General features: G+C 49.3%; 1 protein-coding gene across 7 annotated transcripts in view; it reads left to right on the top strand.

Moving 5' to 3' along the window:
• The window catches only part of TRAK1 (trafficking kinesin protein 1), a 104,285-nt gene that overhangs the window by 58,861 nt on the left and 24,336 nt on the right, over positions 1-21,088 (top strand). For all 7 annotated transcript variants that reach the window (XM_082662697.1, XM_082662696.1, XM_082662695.1 and 4 more), the window contains 9 exons: positions 1,493-1,569; positions 8,489-8,605; positions 11,211-11,311; positions 12,122-12,230; positions 14,117-14,195; positions 15,175-15,305; positions 15,974-16,048; positions 16,585-16,722; positions 20,366-20,442. In XM_082662697.1, the coding sequence (XP_082518823.1) occupies positions 1,519-1,569; positions 8,489-8,605; positions 11,211-11,311; positions 12,122-12,230; positions 14,117-14,195; positions 15,175-15,305; positions 15,974-16,048; positions 16,585-16,722; positions 20,366-20,442 (878 nt within the window). In that variant the 5' untranslated portion in view covers positions 1,493-1,518. The remainder of the gene's footprint in view (positions 1-1,492; positions 1,570-8,488; positions 8,606-11,210; positions 11,312-12,121; positions 12,231-14,116; positions 14,196-15,174; positions 15,306-15,973; positions 16,049-16,584; positions 16,723-20,365; positions 20,443-21,088) is intronic.

Genomic DNA, 21,088 nt, shown 5'->3' with positions numbered 1-21,088 from the left:
CCACTTAAGGATTTCTTGTAACCTGGAGCTGATGATCTATTTAGAGCAATTTGAGCTGGACTCCATCTCCATCAAATTAAATTCTGGTTCAAAGCAACCCTGTACATCTCCCTTGCTTTTCCTTGTGGGAAGAGAAGGAAGATGCCTGAGGCAATGCTCCCTCCAGTGGCTGGAGGGTTCCTGCCATAAACTGGGTGGAGGAGAGGCCAGCAAAGGAACCTCTGCTCATCCCCCCAGCCCCCAGCTCTGCGGGCCCTGTGTTGGGAGGGTTTCAGATTTGGAACCAGATTTCAGGTCTCCTCCTTAAGCTAGAAAATCATTCCAACAGATCAGATTTCTCTGCGCTCACCCACCAGGATGATCTCTACTTGGATTTATAAAATATTTAGAGACCTATCGCTCTCCAGTTGCAGTTAGCCATTAGTAACGCTACTGAGTTTGGTTTAGCAATACACTTCAGTTCCCAAAGGCCTTGCATGGGCTGTGACTGCAAGTGGGTTGTTGTGAAAGCTAAGTCCTCTACGCTTAAAAGAATGATTTTCTAGAGTCTTAGTTATGAGGAGTTACTAACAAGTTATTATGTAGCCCCTAAGTGGCTGGTTTCAAAAAATTTTACACTTTGGCCCTAAATCCATTTGCTTTCACTCCTTCCTCCTCAGAATAAAACCCATGCTACCTTCATGGTATTTGGACTACAAATCAATTCCTTGCCATTGATTTAAAATAAAACCACCCTGAGACTTTTCTGGAGACTAAAACCTCCTTTCAGTGCACACCCTTTTTCTCCAGTGGAAGAACACAGTCCTAAAGTGGCCCGCAGACCGCCTCTTAAGGCCTCTTAAGCAAATGGCATATGTCATGAAATACCATATGTGAGAGTATTGGGTGGGAGTGTGGATTAAAAAAACAAAATCTGTCACCCTGGTTTTCACGGCTTGGAAACCGGTTGCATATCCTTAGAAGAGTGGGCTGTGTGCCGTTATGAAATTATCAGCTAAGGCTGTTTAATAATCATACCAAGAGCTGCTTTGGGAAGGACCCAGCCTATCCACGTAGTGGGGTCTGTACAGTGAGTGGGTTCGAGATCCTCTAGATCTTTCTGTCGGTTCATACCTCGGTCGCTGTGCTGCTGACCCACTTTGGTTTGCTGACCGTATACGAAGCCAGACCCCCTTCCACTCCAGCGCCCTGCCCTCAGCACCACCCCCGAGTGTGCACGTGCGTATGTGCACGTACGCACACGCACACACACACACACACACACACACACACACGCGGCGTCAAGGCTTTGCAGTGAACAGTAGACCCTGCCCCCTCACCCCACAGCTTGAATCTTTTCTCTGGAACCGGGGAACAAAACCTGGTGGGGCTGAACCCAGCAAAACCAATCACCCTTTATGCCCAGTACGACTTTAGTCACTTTTTTAGGTGGGTTGTTTGTTTGGCAGGCTTGCAGCATCAGTAGTTTCATTGTCGTTTTTATTTCTTGCAGTTTTATGTGCTGAAAGAGTTGGCCAGATGACTAAGACATATAATGACATAGATTCTGTAACTCGGCTTCTTGAGGAGGTAAGTGATTTGGGGCAAGGCAAAGAGTCATTTATAGCTGATTATAATTTATATCAATTAAAGCATACATTACTATCTTTCTCGGTGAAGGATCTCAGCAACTGAGCCCTCTCAGGGTAGAATTCAGTGGCTTTATTTTATTTATCTTTTGAACTGAGAGCTATGTTGGCTTCTGTCACTGTAACTTTGTACGAGGTATTTTGGATTTTAAAAGGAATGTATTAATGACACAGAATAGGGTGGCATTTAAATGCTTGCTGTAGAATACCCTGTTTAAGATTTATAAACCCTTAAAATATATACTAATGATATATGTTAAGTGTATACAAAAAATGTCAGAAAAATACATCATTATCCATCTTTGTAATGTTTTAGTTGTATTTTGTTATGTTTTTATTTACATCAGGTTAAGGGAATATTATTATGCGGTGTCAGCATGGAAATAACCAAAACAAGCATGGCAAGGAAAATTTAGGAAACGTGCTTGGGATTAGATGAGCTGCAGTTAGTTTAGAGACTATGCTTTTCTCAATTTCTTCTCAGCATTCTGTTGACAGTTGAGAATTAAGGTGCTTTGGTGGCCTCTGGAAGCAGATGAGTGTAATGTGTGTATCCCCATGCCTTCAACAGGCCAGAACATGGTAGGTTCTCAGTATTTATTGAATAAGTGTCCATCTTAAAGCACTACCTCCCACTCTCCCCACAAAATCAGACCTCAGATGCAGAGGTGCTAACCTTTTTTTTAAAGATTTTTTTTTTGATGTGGACCATTTTTAAAGTCTTTATAGAATTTGTTACAATATTGCTTCTGTTTTATGTTTTGGTTTTTTGGACCTGAGGCGTGTGGGATCTTAGCTCCCTGACCAGGGATCGAACCCACACCCCCTGCATTGGAAGGCGAAGTCGTAACCACTGGACCGCCAGGGAAGTCCCAGAGGTGCTGACTTTTAGACCCTGGTTTCTGCTCTAGAATCTAGAATGATTTGGGGTCATGTGCTCTTCATTAGCCCTTCTTGAGGAAGAGAGTAGAAAGATATGAGAGACACAGAAATCATCATTTTCAGCCAGTGGCAGAACGAAGTTGAAACACAGGACCAAGCAGGAGTGTGGGACCTGAGGTTTTTTGGTGGGGGGCATCTTTTCATCCCTTTATTAATTTATTTATTTTTGCGGTACGCGGGCCTGCCACTGCTGTGGCCTCTCCCGCCGCGGAGCACAGGCTCCGGATACGCAGGCCCAGCGGCCACGGCTCTCGGGCCTAGCCACTCCGCAGCATGTGGGATCCCCCCAGACCAGGGCACGAACCCGGGTCCGCTACATCGGCAGGCGGACTCTCAACCACTGCGCCACCAGGGAAGCCCTTTTCACCCCATTTTTATGTCTCTCTCTTTCCCTGCGCTTTTCCCTTCTGCACATCCAGTGTTCTCCTACCTGCTCTGAGGGCTGGACCCTTCCAATACTCCCCTACCCCTACCTCAAGTTCCTGAGGGTTCACCTGCCCTGCTACACACTCCCCTCCCATTCTCCTGAAGGCCACCCACGGGTAGACCCAGTGAAGCTGAGACAGGGCAGGAGCCGAGACCCGCTTGACCACCTGCATGTCAGGGAAGTTACAAACTCCTCAGCCCCGAATAAGTGAGTTTAGATTTTTTGGCCGTGTGACAGGGCCATTGGTGAGGCATTTTAGGGCACTGGCCTTCTGGTGACTCTCCAGTTGCAGCCGTCTTGGCGGCTGGCATTATTGACCTCGTAGGCTAGCTTGGTTGGCACCACCAACTTTTGAAAATAGTTTTTACGATGTTCCCCCTTCCTGCTGTGTCAATTTTCCCCAACACTGTCCTGTTTCTAATCCACTCCTCACTCCATACCCAGTTAGTCCTCAAGTCTTCTGAGGGAGGTCCTACGTCTGTACCTTTATTATTTTTTTTCCAAGGCCACCACTCCAGCTTCTGGAGCCCTGGCAGTGAGATTTGAGTTTTCTCTCTGCTGTCATCTTCCCTGCAGCTGCCACCCTCCCACGCCCTCTTTAATGACCTCGGCTTCCCGCGACACTCAGAACTCCTTGGCACGGCATTCAAGGCTACACACTTGATCACATTCCTGAATCCTCTTAATACTCATCACCGGGACCTGCCTCCTGCTCTCCCACCTGTGACCTTTTGCACCGTTTGGCCCCTCTGTCTTTTCTTGCCTTGAGTGTCATACTGCAGGGCTCATTGGGGATCTCTGAAGCTCTCACACTCCTCCAGCCCCAGGTAGTCCGTGCCCCAGCCAGCCCTGAGCTCGGGAGCCACCCTGTCATTCTGTTGGCTTTGTTCATCCAACTGGATTGGTTAGAAGTTTTTCCGAGGCGAGGACCCTGTTGGGTCCTGATTTCTTTCGCCCTTTTAATCCTGGAAATGATGGGCCTTTGATAAGTGTCTGCCTCTGTGGTCACGCTTAAAATTAAGGGTAAACTTTGAGAGCTGCATGTCGTCTGTGCATCATCTCATTAATTCTGCGATAGTTCTCAGAAGTAGGTGCCACTATTTCCCCCATCCTACTGTGAGGGGACCTACATTTGAGAGGACAGGCGACACCCGGTGGCTCAGCTGCCTTCCAGCCCTCGCCCTTAACCACTATGCACGTGGCCCTGTTGATTTTGGCTGTAGTTGTTTACTGCCCTGTTTATTTAGTTTTGGGGAGTACGGTGAGTTGATTGTCAATGAGACATTTTTACTTTAAAAACATGAACTGGATAACTTTTTTTTTAATGGGATGCTGCTTCAGTGAGTATCCATGGCCCGTGGTTCCTGGCTTCTGCCGGGTGTGAGCTGGCAGGGCTGGGTGAGGACTTTGCAGGGCCAGACCCGTCTCTGCTTGGATGTTTGAGGACCACGTCAGAGGAGCCTGGGACTCCAGCCCTGTATGGAGATCCTGGTCATCAACACTTCACAGCTCATTGCTTAAATGAGTGTCACTGTATCAAGAAGTATGCTGTCATCTTTAAAAAAAAACTGAGTTGCTCAAAAGAATATTTGTGGGGCAGTCTCTTCAGGTGGCTCTTTGCCGTGCTTTTTTGTTTTATTTTTAACAGCTCACCATGGCCATGGTCTGTGTGCATCAGCGTGTTTTATATACAACGCTGTGCCTCTCCTTTTCCTGATGAGAATCACATCTGAGTTGCTGCCTTTCTTTGGAACTAGGCGGGTTTTCTGGTTAAAGTCTAATTGCCCCAGTCGTGTGAAGGTTGTGCCATGCTGTGCTTTTCTTGGCTTTGGTTCCGTTTCCTCTGGTCGTTTGCTTTGGTTTTGCACGGCTGCCGCAGGCAGGCAGGGTGCTGGCGGGATTTGCACGGGATGCCGGAGCACAGCCCTTGGCCAGTGTGAAGAGTTTGCTTTCGGGTTAAAGGGGAAGAGGATTCTGCAGCTCGCCCTGGCTTCTGCTGCTGTTCGGAATTTACCTTTGGGCAAAGCTGTCTCCTCCCCAGTTACGGAGAGGGTTATTCCAGGAGCTCCTTAGTCATGCTTTTTTATCCCCAAATGGGTGAATGAGATGAGTCAGCTGCTCAGCGTGGGAGGCAGGCAGCTCTCCGTCTCTGGGGCCGTGCCAGGCGGCTCGAGTGTTCATGGTCATTGCTAAAAGGGGCTGAGACACAAGCCACAGTCTTTTTTAAAAAAAAAATTTATTGGAGTATAGTTGCTTTACAAGGTTGTGTTAACTTCTACTGCCCAGCAAAATGAATCAGCCATACATATACGTATATCCTACAGTGCATTAAGTTTTCAGCGAAACATAGCTGCGGAGAGGGAGCTAGGAGAGCCAGAATGAGCCCCACCTGACCGCCATCTCCTGGGGAATAAAAGAACCAGTTTTTCTAATAGCTGATTTCCCAATTGAGATTTATTTATGTCTCATTTTCTCACTGGAGTTTGATCCAGTGGTCATTTCCTAGCTGTTTTCCTGGTTTTCGAAGTAAATATTTATCACATGTTGGCTGGTTGTAAGAAATGAGACTCTTTTCATTACTGAAATTCTTTTTTTTTTTTTTTTTTTTTTGCGGTACGCGGGCCTCTCACTGTTGTGGCCTCTCCCGTTGCGGAGCACAGGCTCCGGACGCGCAGGCTCAGCGGCCATGGCTCACGGGCCCAGCCGCTCCGCGGCACGTGGGATCTTCCCGGACCGGGGCACGAACTCGCATCCCCTGCATCGGCAGGCGGACTCTCAACCACTGCGCCACCAGGGAAGCCCGATTACTGAAATTCTTAAAGAGAAACCCAGCTGGCCTTTTGCCTTAGAAAAACCAGAGACCTTCTGATGACTTTTTTGTTTAAGAATTTCATTTCATCTCTGAATATTTTTACTCTAACTTCCTTTTTTTTTTTTTTTTTCCAGCAGAGCATTTTCTTTATGTTACTATACAGATTAGATTTTGGGTGTAGACACAGTGAGAGTTGTCCCCTCCGGAGGGCAAGGAGGCCCTCAAGTCTGAGATTTGACGTGTATTGGGGTATAGTGGGGAGGGGCTTCGTTGTCGAGCCCCTCAGCATTTGTTTCCTTCCCCTGCCTGCGTCCCATTCCTCTTGGGTTCTGGCCCCTGTGTGCCGTGGGATGCCTTCAGCATTCTTCACGTGCTCATCGGTGCCTTGCCCAGCCTGTCTTCATCATTATGATTCTGGCTTGATTCGTTTGCACTGAAATCTGCCTACGAAATGTCTGTGTGTGCTGGAGCTTAGCAGCTGGATTGCATGACGGCAAGCAGCACAGAACGGTAGGCAGTGAACCAGCGAGCATGAAGCACCTGCTGGGTATTCAGTCTGAGGGCTTGCTCTAGTAGAAAGATCTAACTGACTGGAGTGAGAGCTTTATGGAGACCACACTTCCAAAGGGAAATGGATGGTGGTACTACAGTTTTCACGGAGAGTTAGCCAGCTGAAACCACCTGCACTAGTTGCTAATTTTGAGACGGCCCCTGGAGAAGTGGGTTCCCTCACACAATTCCTGTGGGTCATTTCCTCCCAGTACCAAATACGCACAACCGTTGTGTCTGAAAAGTAATAAAGGGCCGCTGAGATAAGGACCCTCCTTGGTAGACACAGTAGCCGGCACGGATGAATGCACAGAGAGGGGCGTCTCGGTTCGTTGGGCAGACTCACTGGTCCCCTTTGTTCCCTGGGAGGGCATGAGGGGGAGGCACAGATTGGGAAAGAGTTGGAGGAATTTATGGCTCACTTGACATGACACCCAGCTGGCTTCTGGGACAGCAGTTACAGGTTTCAGGACCATGGAAGACCTAGGGGAGAGAGACCATCATTCATGCAAGAGCTCCAGAGAGCCAAATCGCTGTTGGATTCAGTCCCCCCAAACTATGCTCTGACCTCCAGTGCTCTGCTCGTAATTCAGCCAAACTCCCATGATGAGCAAAGGAAGGTGTGCTACTGTTGCATGGTATAATTTGGTGGATATATAAAAAGTTAGAAACAAAAGATGCTTTTTGAAATACCTTACCACTCAATGAATCATAGCGCTAGAAGATTCTTCCAAGGGTCCCTCAGCAAGTCTGCCCGTCCACCCTACCTCATCTCACAGACGAGGGAACTGGGCCCCAGGGATGTTGAATCAGAACCCAGACTCTCAAATTTTAGGGTAGAACGGTTCACCTGGATCAGTTAAACTTTTGACGGGTACCTGCTATAAGAAATGCCTCTTAGGTTGTCGGTAAATGTGTGACAAGCAAAATTTAAGCATGAAGTGATAACCTTACTATGTGGAACGCACTTTGGTATTTCAGTTCTATGCTGTTGAATGTCATCTAAAACAAAATGGCGGTTGCCATGACTAAAATGCTTCTCAACCTACTGATGGTTTCTAGTCTGTGTTTGGGATGAGTGGAAGCCATAAGACTACATGGTTATCAGAAGCGGGGATTCCTGAATCCCCAGCTTTTTTCTGCTCAAAACCCCATGTCCCTCTTCTTCTGCCTTTTGACACCAGATGAGCAGAATAATTAGCGTAGGCTTCTAAAAGGATTTCATTTTCCGGAGTTCTCCCCCCCATGCCAATCCCCGCCTAAAAGTGAGCAAGTGCATCTACTCGTGATGGCCAGCAGTTTCACCAGCAAGGATCAGTGAGTCTGCATTTGGTGATGGCGTCCACCCCGCTGTCCCCACTGTCAGGCAACAACTTTCCTCCCATAAAGGCAGCTGTATCTTTGTATGCCAGTAAAGATTTTCCTCTGTGCCCTGCTGTGCTCTAAATGTCAGCAACTGAGCTAACAGAAAATTCTGTCTGCAACAGTCTTTGTTTCTGAAGTAGGGCAATGTTATGCATTGTTTCTCTGTTTTTAAAGCTATTTTTTTAAAAAAATAAAGCCTAAGTAGCCTACCTTCCGTAAGTAAAAGAAACATAACTGTATCCTGTTTTAGAGTAACTTTAAACATTTTTGTTTCATACGCGGTAAATCTAAGGAACTCAGTAAATTCCAGCTTAACGTGTGCCAGAGAGGCTGCCTTGGCTATTTTAAGTGCACTTTGGAATTTCTGGATTCACTTATTCATTGAGCAAATAGTTACCGAGTGTCTCCCTGTGCTGGGTGCTGGCGATACAATAGCCCAGCCCTTCAGGTAGAGAGATAGGTTATCAAATGATTACACAAGGACCAAAAGCAGTTGTATAGAAAGGTTTTGGGAAGCATGTCTTTCCTGTAGGAAGAGACTTGTTTTCATTAGATGGGAAGGTTCCCTTTCATTGCTTGGGGCCCTGGTAGCTGAGTGAGCTCCTCTTTGAACAGGTATCAGACGCTGGTGCGTGGATGGTGAATTAGTTGATTCCCTTGTCCTTGCTGAACGCCCTTGTTTTCCTCAGTTGACCCTGAGTTCTGTGGGCTCCTGCTGGAAGCACGGGTTTTCTCAACCTCTGCTCTCGCTTCTGCCTTTCACAGAAAGAGCGGGATCTAGAGTTGGCTGCTCGGATCGGCCAGTCGTTGTTGAAGAAGAACAAGACACTAACCGAGAGGAATGAGTTGCTGGAGGAGCAGGTGGAACACATCAGGGAGGAGGTGAGGACCTGCCAGCAGGGGCGTCTGCAGGGGCTTGGGTGCCGCAAAAGGCGTGCCTGAGGAAGGTGATGATTTCACGGCATCCCGCTGGGGAAGGCCCTCCCCGGACATGGAGAGCTGCCTTCCTGCTGCCCCTCCTGTTCATCTGTGTCTCCTTCCGACAGTGTGGACGGGTCACCCAGGCTGGGACCAGCCCTCACATGGTCAGTAGGCCCCCAGTGTGGACCAGCTACAGCCCGTGTCCTCCAAGAGTCTAGATCATCATGTCAGCTGAGAAAGACACTCAGAGCTGGCTGAAGGGCACACAGGCTATTCCAACAATGAGCGGAGATTCCTGAGCCGGGGTGGGCGTTGGCAGGCGGAGAAGGAACTGCAGCCATGCTGCAGAGTGAGGCAGTGACTGCCCCTTCATCAGCACAATATAATTTTGTGTTTCTAAAACAAAACCAAAAATAGCCTATTGTTTTCATGATCGAAGCCCTACTATGTTAATGATACAAATCTTGGTCTATATCTTCAGCCCCCATCATTATGGGGGGTGGGGGGCAGGGGAAGAACATTTTAGGCTTAACTTAGGGGCTGAGGTCTCAGAGGAGCGGCACTGGTTTTCTGGGAGGAATACGGTGTGGACGGGAGGAGGAAGGCTGCAGAGTCGGGCGGGTTTGCTACAACCAGCATTAGGAGCTTACAGCCAGGCCCCCCTTGCTAGTGTCTTTGCCATCATCCTAACTGGCTTTTTTTTTTTTTTTTTTTTTGCGGTACGCGGGCCTCTCACTGTTGTGGCCTCTCCCGTTGCGGAGCACAGGCTCCGGATGCGCAGGCTCAGCAGCCATGGCTCACAGGCCCAGCCGCTTCGCGGCATGTGGGATCCTCCCGGACCGGGGCATGAACCCGCATCCCCTGCATCGGCAGGCGGACTCTCAACCACTGTGCCACCAGGGAAACCCCCTAACTGGCCTTTGAACAGTGAATCTGAACTGTGAGGACTTTGATTGGCTTTCCTTCTTCTCATTTCTTCTCCCTTATTTTCTATCAGAAACTTTCTTAGTTGGGGGGGGGGGCGACGGGGATGCCCTTATTCATGTCCCTAAGACGTATTCAGACTTTTTCCTCATTAAAGATATTCCCAGCTATTCTTGTCTGGGTTTACCAATCATTTAATGTGATGAAACAGAGTAGCCACTCGATAAGAAAACATTTTTTTAAGGGTTTATTGTAATTTTTATTGATTTTTTTCCCCTTCCGGTGTTACTGAGATATAAGTGATGTACAGCACTGTATAAAGGCAAGTTTTAATCCTGGGCTTTCTTTAAAAGGTGATGAGGTAATATACGGTCGTGTTCAAGGAGAAATAAAGTTGACCCCTGCTCTCCTGGCCTCCAGCATCATGACCTGAATCTCCCTTCTCCCAAGTATGGGAGAAGGTCAGCCTGGCCCCCTACTTGGCCCCTTCTGAGCAGAGGGACATGCCATCAGGAACCAGTAAATGGTCACCCGTCGCCCCTCACGCACTACTTCTCCAAGGTGCTGCCCTTGCTTGGGGCTTCCTTTCCTCACACAAAGTGCATCCTGCGCTTGGGGGTGGAAGTGACTTTTTGTCCCCTTGGGAAACCTTGGAGTTTGAAAACTGTTTCCCCTGGGCACGTCATTAAATGATCAGTCTAGGTGTTGAATCCGAAGCCTTTACGCACATAAAGCTGGTTTCTCCATGGAAGATAAAATATATTCACGGTGTTGTGTAGGAAAGTTGGGATAAACTATAGACCCCAAATCAAATTAGAAACAAGAAAGAATTAAAACGATTATGATCCTCGCTCACCGTGCTGGTTGCCTATTCATCGGTGCTGAATGGTGAAAGGGCAGGTGAAAATTTTTACGGCTCAGGTTTATTTTAAACCTGAAGTATAAATAAGTGCGACTTGCAGAGCCATCCTTGCAGAGTAGTCGGTACGGCCAGTTCCTCATGGTTGCCTCTTTTCTTCCTGTATCTGGAATGCCTATCTTGTAGTCATTGAGTACAAAGCAAGGTCTGGCCAAGCTTGGCCAGAATTCCTGTGAGGGTGTAGCAGTCACAGGGTGGCGCTAGGAGATTTTCCAAGCCGGGAGAACAAGGGTTGCCGGGCTCGCTGCTTGTAGCTGCCCACCCGGAACTGACATCACCAGGGGTCCTGGTCCGAGATGGGATTTGGTTTTGGCAGAAGTGAATGGCCTCTTCCTCCATGTGGTAACATGGTCCGCTTCTCTGAGTGTTTTCCCAGCTGGTCATCCATTTACTTGCAAAGCCCCTCTGCTGTCTTGCTGCCCACCCCCCCCCCCGCCCCAGCCATCATTCTAGCACCTTCTAGTCCCCTCTCACCTCTTCTTTGTACCAAAGTAAAAACTACAAATTTAAACAGAGGGATTTTTGCCAAAAAGTAATTGATTGTATTTTTCTTGAATGGGATCAGACTCGACCCTTTGTTTTCCTTGAAGAGCACAAAATCGGTGGCATGCCTTCACGTTGAATGAGGAATTTAAAAAATGTTGTCAGTGAGCAATAAGTGTTTAAGCACGAGTGGGGATGCTGTCACATTTAGAGAGCGCGTGACGGGCTGTGTTTGTGCAGGTGTCACAGCTCCGGCATGAACTGTCCATGAAGGATGAGCTGCTTCAGTTCTACACCAGCGCCGCAGAGGAGAGCGAGCCGGAGTCTGTGTGCTCCACCCCGTAAGTCACCCAAGGGCCTGTCTCTAGAGGCCAGAGCACTGGCTGGCTGTGGTCCATGTGCTTGGAGTTGCCTAGACAGCATCACCTTCACTGGCAGCACAGGTCAGCTGCTCTCAGCCTTCTCAGCCAGACATCTCTGAGTGCCTCCGACAGATGGATTTTCCTATTCTGATGGGATTTTAGTTTTCCTCTTCCTGGGTCTTACTGCTTATTTGTCAGTTCAGATTGGTTTGGCCTGGCTGTTAAGGAGTAACAGGCTGGACTCTGCATTTGGAGCCAGCAGTGCTATGGTGGGTCCTTGGGGGGTGCCTGGGGGGAGGGGCTTCTCTGTGTCAGCAGAGTCTCCTATTAGGAACATGAACTCTAGAGCCCGATGGCCTGAGTTCAGATCTTGGCTCTGTGGCTCGTGGCCAAGTTATTAACCTCTCTGTGCTTGTTTCCTCATTTGTAAAGTGGGCATAATAATAGTACTCAGTTCTTAGGGCTGTGAGCACTGAATGGGTTCATACACGTAGAGTACTTAAAATAGTTCTTGGCACACAGAAGGCATCCCAGATCCTGTAGACTTCAAATAGAGTTGGTTCCCCCGAAACCTGAGGCAAAGTGGCAGCAAAGGGTTGGGATGTGGCTCTGAAGTGTTGTAAGCCTGTGCTGTTTTCCTGGTGGTGAGGGAGCAGCCTGATGGGTCATTGTTACCCCTGCACCTTTCATGAGCTTTCCTTGAAACGGCCCTTCTTTGTGCTTCTCCATGGCTTGCCAGGTGGTCGGAGGAAATGCCTCCCTCCCTAGAAAGTGAACTTTCTCCCCCAGGTTGAAGAGGAATGAGTCGTCCTCCTCCGTCCAGAATTACTTCCATCTGGATTCTCTCCAGAAGAAGCTGAAGGACCTTGAAGAGGAGAACGTTGTACTTCGATCAGAGGTGAAGTGCACTCCCTGCCCTCGTCCCCTCTGCAAGGGTGGTGGTCCCGTTTTGCATGTCCGGTGAGAATAGCAGTGATTACAGCCCCGCCATCCTCCAGGGTGATGGTCTATGAAAGAGCCATGTGGACCTGGGGTCACAGCCACACCAAGTGCCCAGAGGGCGTGCCTCATTTATGAGCTGGGCATTGCCTTCAAACGCCAGCACATACTGTCCGGGCTGCAGCAGACGGACTGGTGAATTACGCAGCGTGAGGCTGGGTAAGAGTGGCAAACCCTTCTCCTTCTGGGTCAGGGCCAAAGCTCCTGGAAAGTGGGGCCTTGCCGTGGTGGTCTCCAGCTCGGACGTAGAAGTGACTTGGAGTCCTGGTGTGAAAGCCTCGTTTTCACTTTACTGCAGGTCAGATGTGCCCTAATAGTACCCGAGAACTTGGAGACATATTTCTTAGACAGTTAACTTAAAAAGGTTGAACTGAGTGAGGCAGCTTGGAAACCCGTGCTTTTGAGTATTTCTGACTGGCTAGTCACTGTGGTGGGTACTTTGCCTGCATTCTTTTTTTAAAAAAAATCTTCACAACAAGGCTGGAAGCTGGTTACTCTGATTCTCATTTACAGTAGGGAAAACCAGGACCCAGGCTACTAAGTGTTTTGATTGCCGAAGATCTTGCAAATTAGTGAGCAACAGAGCCAGGGTTTGTAAGTCTCTGTGGCTCCAAACCCCACGTTATTTCCCTTCACCCACTACCCCATCCAGAAATACAGATGCATGCAAATTTGGTACTTTTTGTTTAATTATCAGTGAGTTTATGCTCTCTAGCCAGAGGTGTGGTACAGCCCTATCGATCAGGCCCTTGTCTGTCAAGTTTGGGCTGCATGTTCACCTAAGCTGGCCCAGGGCTCCCCAAAGTCCCTCCAGTAGGGCAGACCACCTGTCACCTCGAACTTGCCTCACGTGTTGGGAAGAGCCTCGTGTCTGGGCTTAACAGGATGCTCTTCTGCCTGAGGAAAGGGTCATTCGTGTCTCTTAGCCATCAACTCTTCCAGCCTCTCGTTTACTGATGGGAGACATAAGCCCAGTGCGACCAAGCTTTCTCTGCCAGGCAGTGGCTGAGCCACGACGACAGTCCAGTTTTCCCCATTCTGAGTTCCAGCATCTGTCCCAAGTAAATGCTCTAGCCCCAGGCACACAGCAATTTGTCCCTGTGTCGGAGTCTTCCCCTAAAGCAAGCGGAGGGAATCTGATCCCAGCCGCAGATTCCGGCTCCTGCATCTGGCTTTCAGGACTGTGGCATCTCTGGGGCCAGGAACTGAGGGCTCAGAGATACCTCTCTAACTGGGGCATTTTCTTGGGGCCTTCAGGTGTCTTATCTTCCCACCTTTTCAGCCAGGAGCAAAGCCATCCAGAGTCCGAGGGGTAGCTCTTGGGTCTCTGAACTTTAATGCTTTCATATTCTACCCTGTTTTTACTCAGCTGAATACAACAGGTCTAACTCCCACTCAGAAACTCAGAGGATGGTGCCCGGCACGTAGTAGGTGTGCTAAGTGTTAGCCATTCTTGTGGTGGTGATTATCCTTAGAATGCCCACGGTAGGCAGGGCTGTGTCATAGCCACTGTTTGGGTCACAAGGGGGTCCATGACTGTGAGCCAGGACAGACACACGTGAATAGACAGGCCGACGGATAGAGGGGGCGCTCACAAGAGTTTCAGCAGCTGCTTCGTGTGGTGCCCTCTAGTGGTTGGGATTGACTTTCTATCTCTGAGGGCTCAGTGGGTCACAGCTGGGGAGATGCTGAAGGGCAGCTTTCCAGACCCAGGTTAGCCCTTGCTGCATCCCCTAGGCTGTCCAGGTGCGACTGTGGGGTCTCTGACCTGAGCCTTGTCCACAGGCCTGCCAGCTGAAGACGGAGACCATTACCTATGAAGAAAAGGAGCAGCAGCTGGTCAACGACTGCGTGAAGGAGCTGAGTATGGCCTGCCCCCCGCCCCTCCTGTCCCCCGCTTTTACTTTGCCCACCTGCCATCATTAAGACCAGACGGATTTGCATCCCCTGATAGAGTGTGGTCTTCCTGCCAGCCTGGGCTCAGTAGCATTTTTTCTGAAAACTAGAGGCCTCCCCTGATCTTGTGTGGCTCCCTTCACCCTCGTGTATGAGACAGCGGGTGCGGTGTTGTCAGCCATACTTTCCCAGTCTCTCGCAATTAATTAAAATTAATTTTAATTTTGGCTTTCTGCTGGAATATTGGTTATCGAATGTCTGAGTTAGGTCCAGCATCGGAGTCCTGAGCTGAAGATGTGGAAGAACAGCCTTATAGTATCAGTAATTTGATGTGTAAACGTTGAGGCCAGAGTTCTCAGCTTTGCAAATACGATGTGCTTCCCCCCACCCTCTCCATTATAAGTTTACACGTTAAGACAAACGGGCAACACAGTATTCTGAGTGTCCGCGAAACACTAAGTCAATGAAACGCACCCTATGTTTAAATCTAGTCAAATGAGTTACGGCTCTGAATATGGGTTGAAAACGCCCAGGGGAATTGTGTTGTGCATGGCGATAGTTCCTTTCTAGAACAGAGTGCAGCAGGGGTTCCTGTTACTGATGGGGGTGTGTTCCTGTGTGGAACATGCAGAATTGGCCAGAGGCGTCTTCTGTTTGCTATAGCACCTCCGGGCTGACTGCGAATGCCTGCCCGATTTTCTCTGGGGAGGTGGCTCTGGGCAGTGGGGTGAGGACCCACACAGAGCCTGCGAGCCACAGCTGGTGGGCCGGTTCCTCCTCACGACAGACCGAGCCCATATAGGAAGATGGGGACTCTCCCTCCAAGCCATCTTCACGTGCCCTCTCCACTACTCCCCCCTGTCTTGTAATAAAGATGTTGTTTTCTTGGACAAACCACAAAGAAACCATTCTCTCTGGCTCTTGTGACTGTCGTTTCTTGGTCAAAGGGGACGCCAACGTGCAGATTGCCAGTATCTCGGAGGAACTGGCCAAGAAGACGGAAGATGCTGCCCGCCAGCAGGAGGAGATCACACACCTGCTCTCTCAAATAGTTGATTTGCAGAAGAAGGCAAAAGCTGTAAGGCTTCTGTTTCTCTGGCCGATGCAAAACTAGCTGTTCTGAGATCGAGAAGGGGCATTTACCCCAAAGACAGTGCCCTTTAGATTCATATTTTAGGAATTTGTGCCGTCCCTTTAGAGCTTTTGCTAAAGCTTAGCGGATTCAATAGCATAAAATTCGTTGCCCTGAATTGGCAAGGGGATCACATTTATCACCACTTACCTCCGAAGAAAAATCTGCAAATGAATAGAACTCTTTAAGAAAGGTAAAGGGGCTATAAACAGAGAGTTTGGGAATTCAAAGTCTGAATGATCCCGTTTGGTATTTGTCCTTAGGGCATCTGTATATTCTGCAGTAGAACCTTGTCGCCTTTAGATTTAAGATGAAGCAGCGGAAAAACAATTAAGTTTCCCCACGTCAGGCCTTTGCTAGAAGCCTGAGGTGAAATGCTTCCAGAGAGCGGCTGTGACTATGGAGGGGAGGGGTAAGCGATAGGGAGTGAACGCCGACACAGGAAGTACGCTGCCTTCCAAACTATATAAAAGACAAAATTTTACTCCAGTATAAGATAAAATCTCCCTGTGGACGTGTGATAGGATCATAACGGATCAGGGAATAAGAGGGGAAAAGTTAGACTTTTCTACGTGTCTTAAAAGAGAAGCTGATTTCCCTTTGCCACGTTCTAGTGTGCGGTGGAAAATGAAGAACTTGTCCAACACCTGGGGGCCGCCAAGGATGCCCAGCGGCAGCTCACGGCCGAGGTGAGTGGCTCTCCCTCATTTCATCAGGGCCCCGGTCCCAGCTGGGGTACATCAGCCTCCCTCCAGCAGGCTGTGTGGGTCCCGTCCATCTTAACAGCCATTCTGATTTTGAATTGAATGTCATTCTTACTCCTAAGGCAGCTCCCAGTTGAGCTGACGCTGGTCGTGAGCACCTGGGAGGCTGGGCTGTACACCAGCCTGGAGCCCGGCGCTCACGGGCCCCCGACAAACGTTCCAATAAGGGAAAGGACACAGAGCACGCCATGTCAGAGGAGCCCCGTTCAAAGACGTGGCAGGAAACGAGGGAGTGATGATTCGCCCTCTCGGTTGTTTTCTCTCAGTTGCTCGTTAGTGTTTTAGGAGATTTCCGAGTCTGCAAGTAAAAGAAAAACTGTGCCTTGAGGACTCTTTGGCCTCAGGACACAGGGCAGCTGGTCCCCGTGGAGGGCGGGAGCCTCTGGTAGTGATCCTGGTGGGTGGGTGGGCGGTACCAGGTCTCACATCCCAGCCCTCTGCTCTTTCCTGGTGTCCCGCAGCTGCGCGAGCTGGAGGACAAGTACGCCGAGTGCATGGAGATGCTCCACGAGGCCCAGGAAGAGCTCAAGAACCTCCGGAACAAGACCATGCCCAACACCACGTCCAGGCGCTACCACTCGCTGGGCCTGTTTCCCATGGTGAGTGCCCGCCTGCTGCCTGACCCCCACTTCCCACCCTCAGGCCAGCGGGTGCTCCTGGGAGGAGGGCGGGTCTGGAGCTGAGCCTCTGCAGGTGGCTTCTCCTTTTGCAGCTTGGATCTGGATCCGAGGTGAGGGCTCGCGAGCCCAGCCCGTGGCTTCTTAACCACGTGAGACGAATTGGTCCTTTATTTTCCGTCCCTCTGAATCTGTCTTTTCTACTCCTGCCCTTGGAAGATAAATTTAGTAGGAACTAGGTTTAGTAGGCACCTCAGGTATTGGGAAGGCAGTCTACATTATTCCCCCACCCCCCACCCCCCACCCCGAGCTTTTTAGCGTATGTGCTATTTTGGGCTCACAAGCGCATTCGAGAATTCTTAAATTGCCTTAAGCTTCCGCTGGTTCTTTGTATGCTTATTAACCGTTCTGGTGGCTTTCGGCATCTGTGATCTGAAAAAAGATTTCCCTCTATGCTGGGTGTGACGTTTTTATATTTTTCGTCTTAGTTCCCCACAATCCTATTTCTTTCACCCTGGCCTGATCTGTTTCGTGTTTAAGCGTTAGGGGAATGTGGTTGAGAAGGGGGCTTTCCAGGAGGCTGGCCTCTCCCTATGGCCAGCACAGGGTGGTGCCCCTCTGCTGGTCATTTCCCAGTAGTATTTGGGGAACTTTCTCATTTTATCTTCTTCTGTCAGACTAGGGCCCCTTGAAGGTGGGGACCATGTCTTATTTGCTCTTTCCTCCTTCCCTCTCTTTAATACTCTGCACCTAGCACAGTGCTTGGTATATTGTAGGTATTAGATCTGGATGACTGGATCAACAGACTGAAAAGCAAACCACCAAGAACTTTTCAGGCTCTATTTCCATGCTTTGATGAGATACCTCTGAGGAGAGAAGAACTTTTGAGAGAAACTCCCCTAAGTGAACTAGGAGTGGAGGGCTGTATAAATGTTTGTGAAAGTTGGTCCCTTTCAAATTGACCTTTACTTAGGGCTCTTTTTTCTTCACAGATTCCCCCTCCCCATTGCAGACACTGTCACCCAACCCCTTGCTGTCTGAACCACTTTTTCTAAATCATGATCTCCTTTTCTTCTTTGATTTCGTATATAAAGTCAGGCGCTCTCTCTCCACCTGATTGAAATCTAAGGGAAACCAAAAAGAAAGACACAACGTAAATAAGTCAGCTTTCCAAGAAGCAGATTGGTGATCCAGTGATTCCAAGAATCCCAGTGAAGGCAGCAAAGGACAATATATCCCCTGAATCCCCATCTAGAGCTGCCTATGCTCGGCTCACAGACAGGCCCGTGTAGCTTTGTACACTCCCTGCCTCACTTTCCCTCCTTCCCGGTTTCACATCTCCTGGGGCTGTCTTGTTTCTTGCATGCCTGGGGTTCACTCTCCTGTGTTCCTGCTCTCAAGGACAGACCTGCCCTTTAAAGCTAAACCAGGATGTAAGAAAAGTTGAATTGAAAGTCTGCACTTGGGTTTCTTCTGGAGAGATTGATTCTCAGTGTTTATTATTTGCTGAGGTGGACCTTTTGTTTGCCCGTTTTCTGCTGTTGGCAGAGCTCAGGTTTTGAAGACGGCTATTTTTAAAGTGCATTATGCATGAAAGGTATTTAAGGCAATCTAAAACTTGCATCATGCCTGTGTCTCTGGAGCAGAACACCCGGCTCTGCCTCTCTTGCTCCCAGCCCTTCTAACGGCTGAATAAAACAGTGAGTAGCAGGTTTTGCTCAAGTATGTTCCCAGTTCTCTTGCGTTATGGCCAAGAGTTCTTAATCTGGGATCTACAGACAGGATTCAGTGGGCCCTTGAACTTCGAGGGAGGATGATATCTTATATGTTCATTAATCCCTAACTGTATTTGGTGTTTCCTTCCTTCATGAAGGTAGGTAACAAACCACAGCGATATTAGCATCCCCGTGACTTTGTCATCCATCGAAATCACAGCTCTTCTCATAGCACATGTCAGTGGCCACAGATGTCCCAAGACACCACCTGTGCTAATCTCCGCTTCAGTCATTACCAGTCCTGAAACCCGATCCTGTGTGTTACTCTATCATACTTGCAGTTATTAATATTTTAGTAATTAACTCAGTATATCTGGCTTCCTCTTTAATCCTAATTATTTTATTCATTTAAGAACATTATTCTGAGAAGGGATCCATGCTCATCTCCAGATGGCCCAGAGGGGATCATGGCCACAAATGTCACAGACCTTGCTTGTGACTTTCCTTCAGAACAGCAGTGTCATTAGTAGTTTGGTATCTTGTTTCTCTTAAGTGGTATGAAGGTCCTTCCCTTGTGCAGAACTTGGAATGTAAACAGTATTAAGAAAAATAAACTAGTTTAAAAACTACAAATTCCAGACGGGAGCATCCCCAGTGGACTGGGGGGCCCTGGAGGTGGAAACCCTGGAGGAGGCCCCATGCGTTGTCAGCTGGGAAGCCACTGGCCACAAGTGACTATGTAAATTTAAATCACTTAAAATTAGTGCAGTTAAGAATTCAGTTCCGGACTTCCCTGGTGGCACAGTGGTTGAGAGTCCGCCTGCCGATGCAGGGGACACGGGTTCGTGCCCCGGTCCGGGAAGATTCCACATACCGCGGAGCGGCTGGGCCCGTGAGCCATGGCTGCTGAGCCTGCGCGTCCGGAGCCTGTGCTCCGCAACAGGAGACGCCACAACAGTGAGAGGCCCGCGTACCGCAAAAAAAGAAGAACTCAGTTCCTCAGTCACACTGGTCACATTTCAAGCGCTCAGTAGCCACGTGTGGCCAGTGTCTCCCATACTGGATGGTGCAGAAAGAGAACATTCCCGTCACTGCAGGAAGTTCTGTTGTTCAGCACGCATTTAGCCCTTCTCTTCAGGTTCTCCTAGGTGGTGTCCTCCTCTGAGGCCTCAGCGGGTGCTTTTCTGCACACCCTGGTCCTGTCGGCATCCACCTGCATGAGCATGAGGGATGGTTTGTCAGGCCCCGCTTCGCCCAGTGAGGCCTGGCCTGGTGGGCGGTTCAGGGAGAGGGGTACTCAGCAGGCCCCTCCATTGCTGAGTCTGAGCTTGGGGCTTGGCCCATCCAGGAGGTGAGAAGTCCTCAATGACTGGTCTTCCCCAGACCCACAAATTCACAACCTGGCTAGAGAAAGACGCAAGTGGAGTGTTCAGAGAACTGGCAAGGTCTTCGTGTGTTTGCTGTCTCCTTGGGGAGGAGAGGAAGGATTCCTGGTGGAAGTGAGATGTGAGCCGGTTGTTAAAGGTGGGTGGGCCGCAGATGGTTGGTGGGCACGGGAGCTTTCCCTGCCGGAGGCCGGGGATCACAAGAGCAGAGCCCAAATGACAGCACCTATCACTCAGGTCCTCCCCCGCAAGCTCTCTGCCTCTTCTTGTGGACACCGCCACATCTCCATGGTTTAGCCCAGGGAACGTAGGGTTTGCTATCAGACCCTCAGTTCATAGGACTAAGGGGCTTTACACTCAGCTCCATGGGGATCGCTCAGCCCGGCATTCTGCCCGTGGCAGATGCTGTCACCCTGTGTTCCGAGGCCTCGGTTTATGCTGTGTCCAGGCTGTCTTGGCGCCTCTTCTAAAGACAGAGCACTTGAATTGCTGCTCACTCACTGTGTGTCTCCCGGCTTTTCCCAGGACTCCTTGGCGGCGGAGATCGAGGGAACCATGCGCAAGGAGCTGCAGCTGGAAGAGCCCGAGTCGCCAGACATCGCGTACGGCCTTGGTTCTCAGCTCCCAGGGACTGTGGGGTGGGCCTCAGATGGCAGCAGTGATCGCTGTGATCCTTCCGCAGACAGTCTAGACTAAGGGAAATTAGAGAATGCTGCTGACAGCCCCCGTCCTCCTCTGGTTGGGTTTTAAATATATATTATGAACTTGCAGAAAGTTAGGGAAGGACGGATGTATTTCCCATCTCTCTTCACACAGGCTCCATCTTGACACCACCGCTCATTTTTATCTTTCTTTTCAGTGGAAAATGTTACTTAAAAAAATTCTGACGTCTGTCAGGAAAAGAAAAATAAGATGCAATCTGAGATACAGAGGGCTCTTTGGGGGATGGGGTGTGAGCAAGGCTTCCGTTTCCTTTCTGCATACATACCGGCCTGTGCCATCTCTCTTCCTAACTTAAGACCTTGCACTTGGCCTGCTCAGAGGTGTAAGGAACCTGTGGATCTGATTTCATCAAGTTTTCTCTGTACCCAAATCCCATAGACAGAACTTAAACGGGATCCTGGAAGTGACCAGTCCCTAAGCCTCGGTGCATATGTGAAACCCTTTGCAGCCCAGAAAGAAGCAGCCATTATAGAAACATACCTACCTTTTTCTTCTTAAAAGAGAACAAATGAGCATCAAAATGTG

Source organism: Grampus griseus (assembly GCF_964374135.1).
Source record: "Grampus griseus genome assembly, chromosome: 10".
NCBI classification, from domain to species: domain Eukaryota; kingdom Metazoa; phylum Chordata; class Mammalia; order Artiodactyla; family Delphinidae; genus Grampus; species Grampus griseus.
The sequence above is the reverse complement of the archived record's forward strand: the minus strand, read 5'-3'. Positions and strand labels throughout refer to the sequence as shown.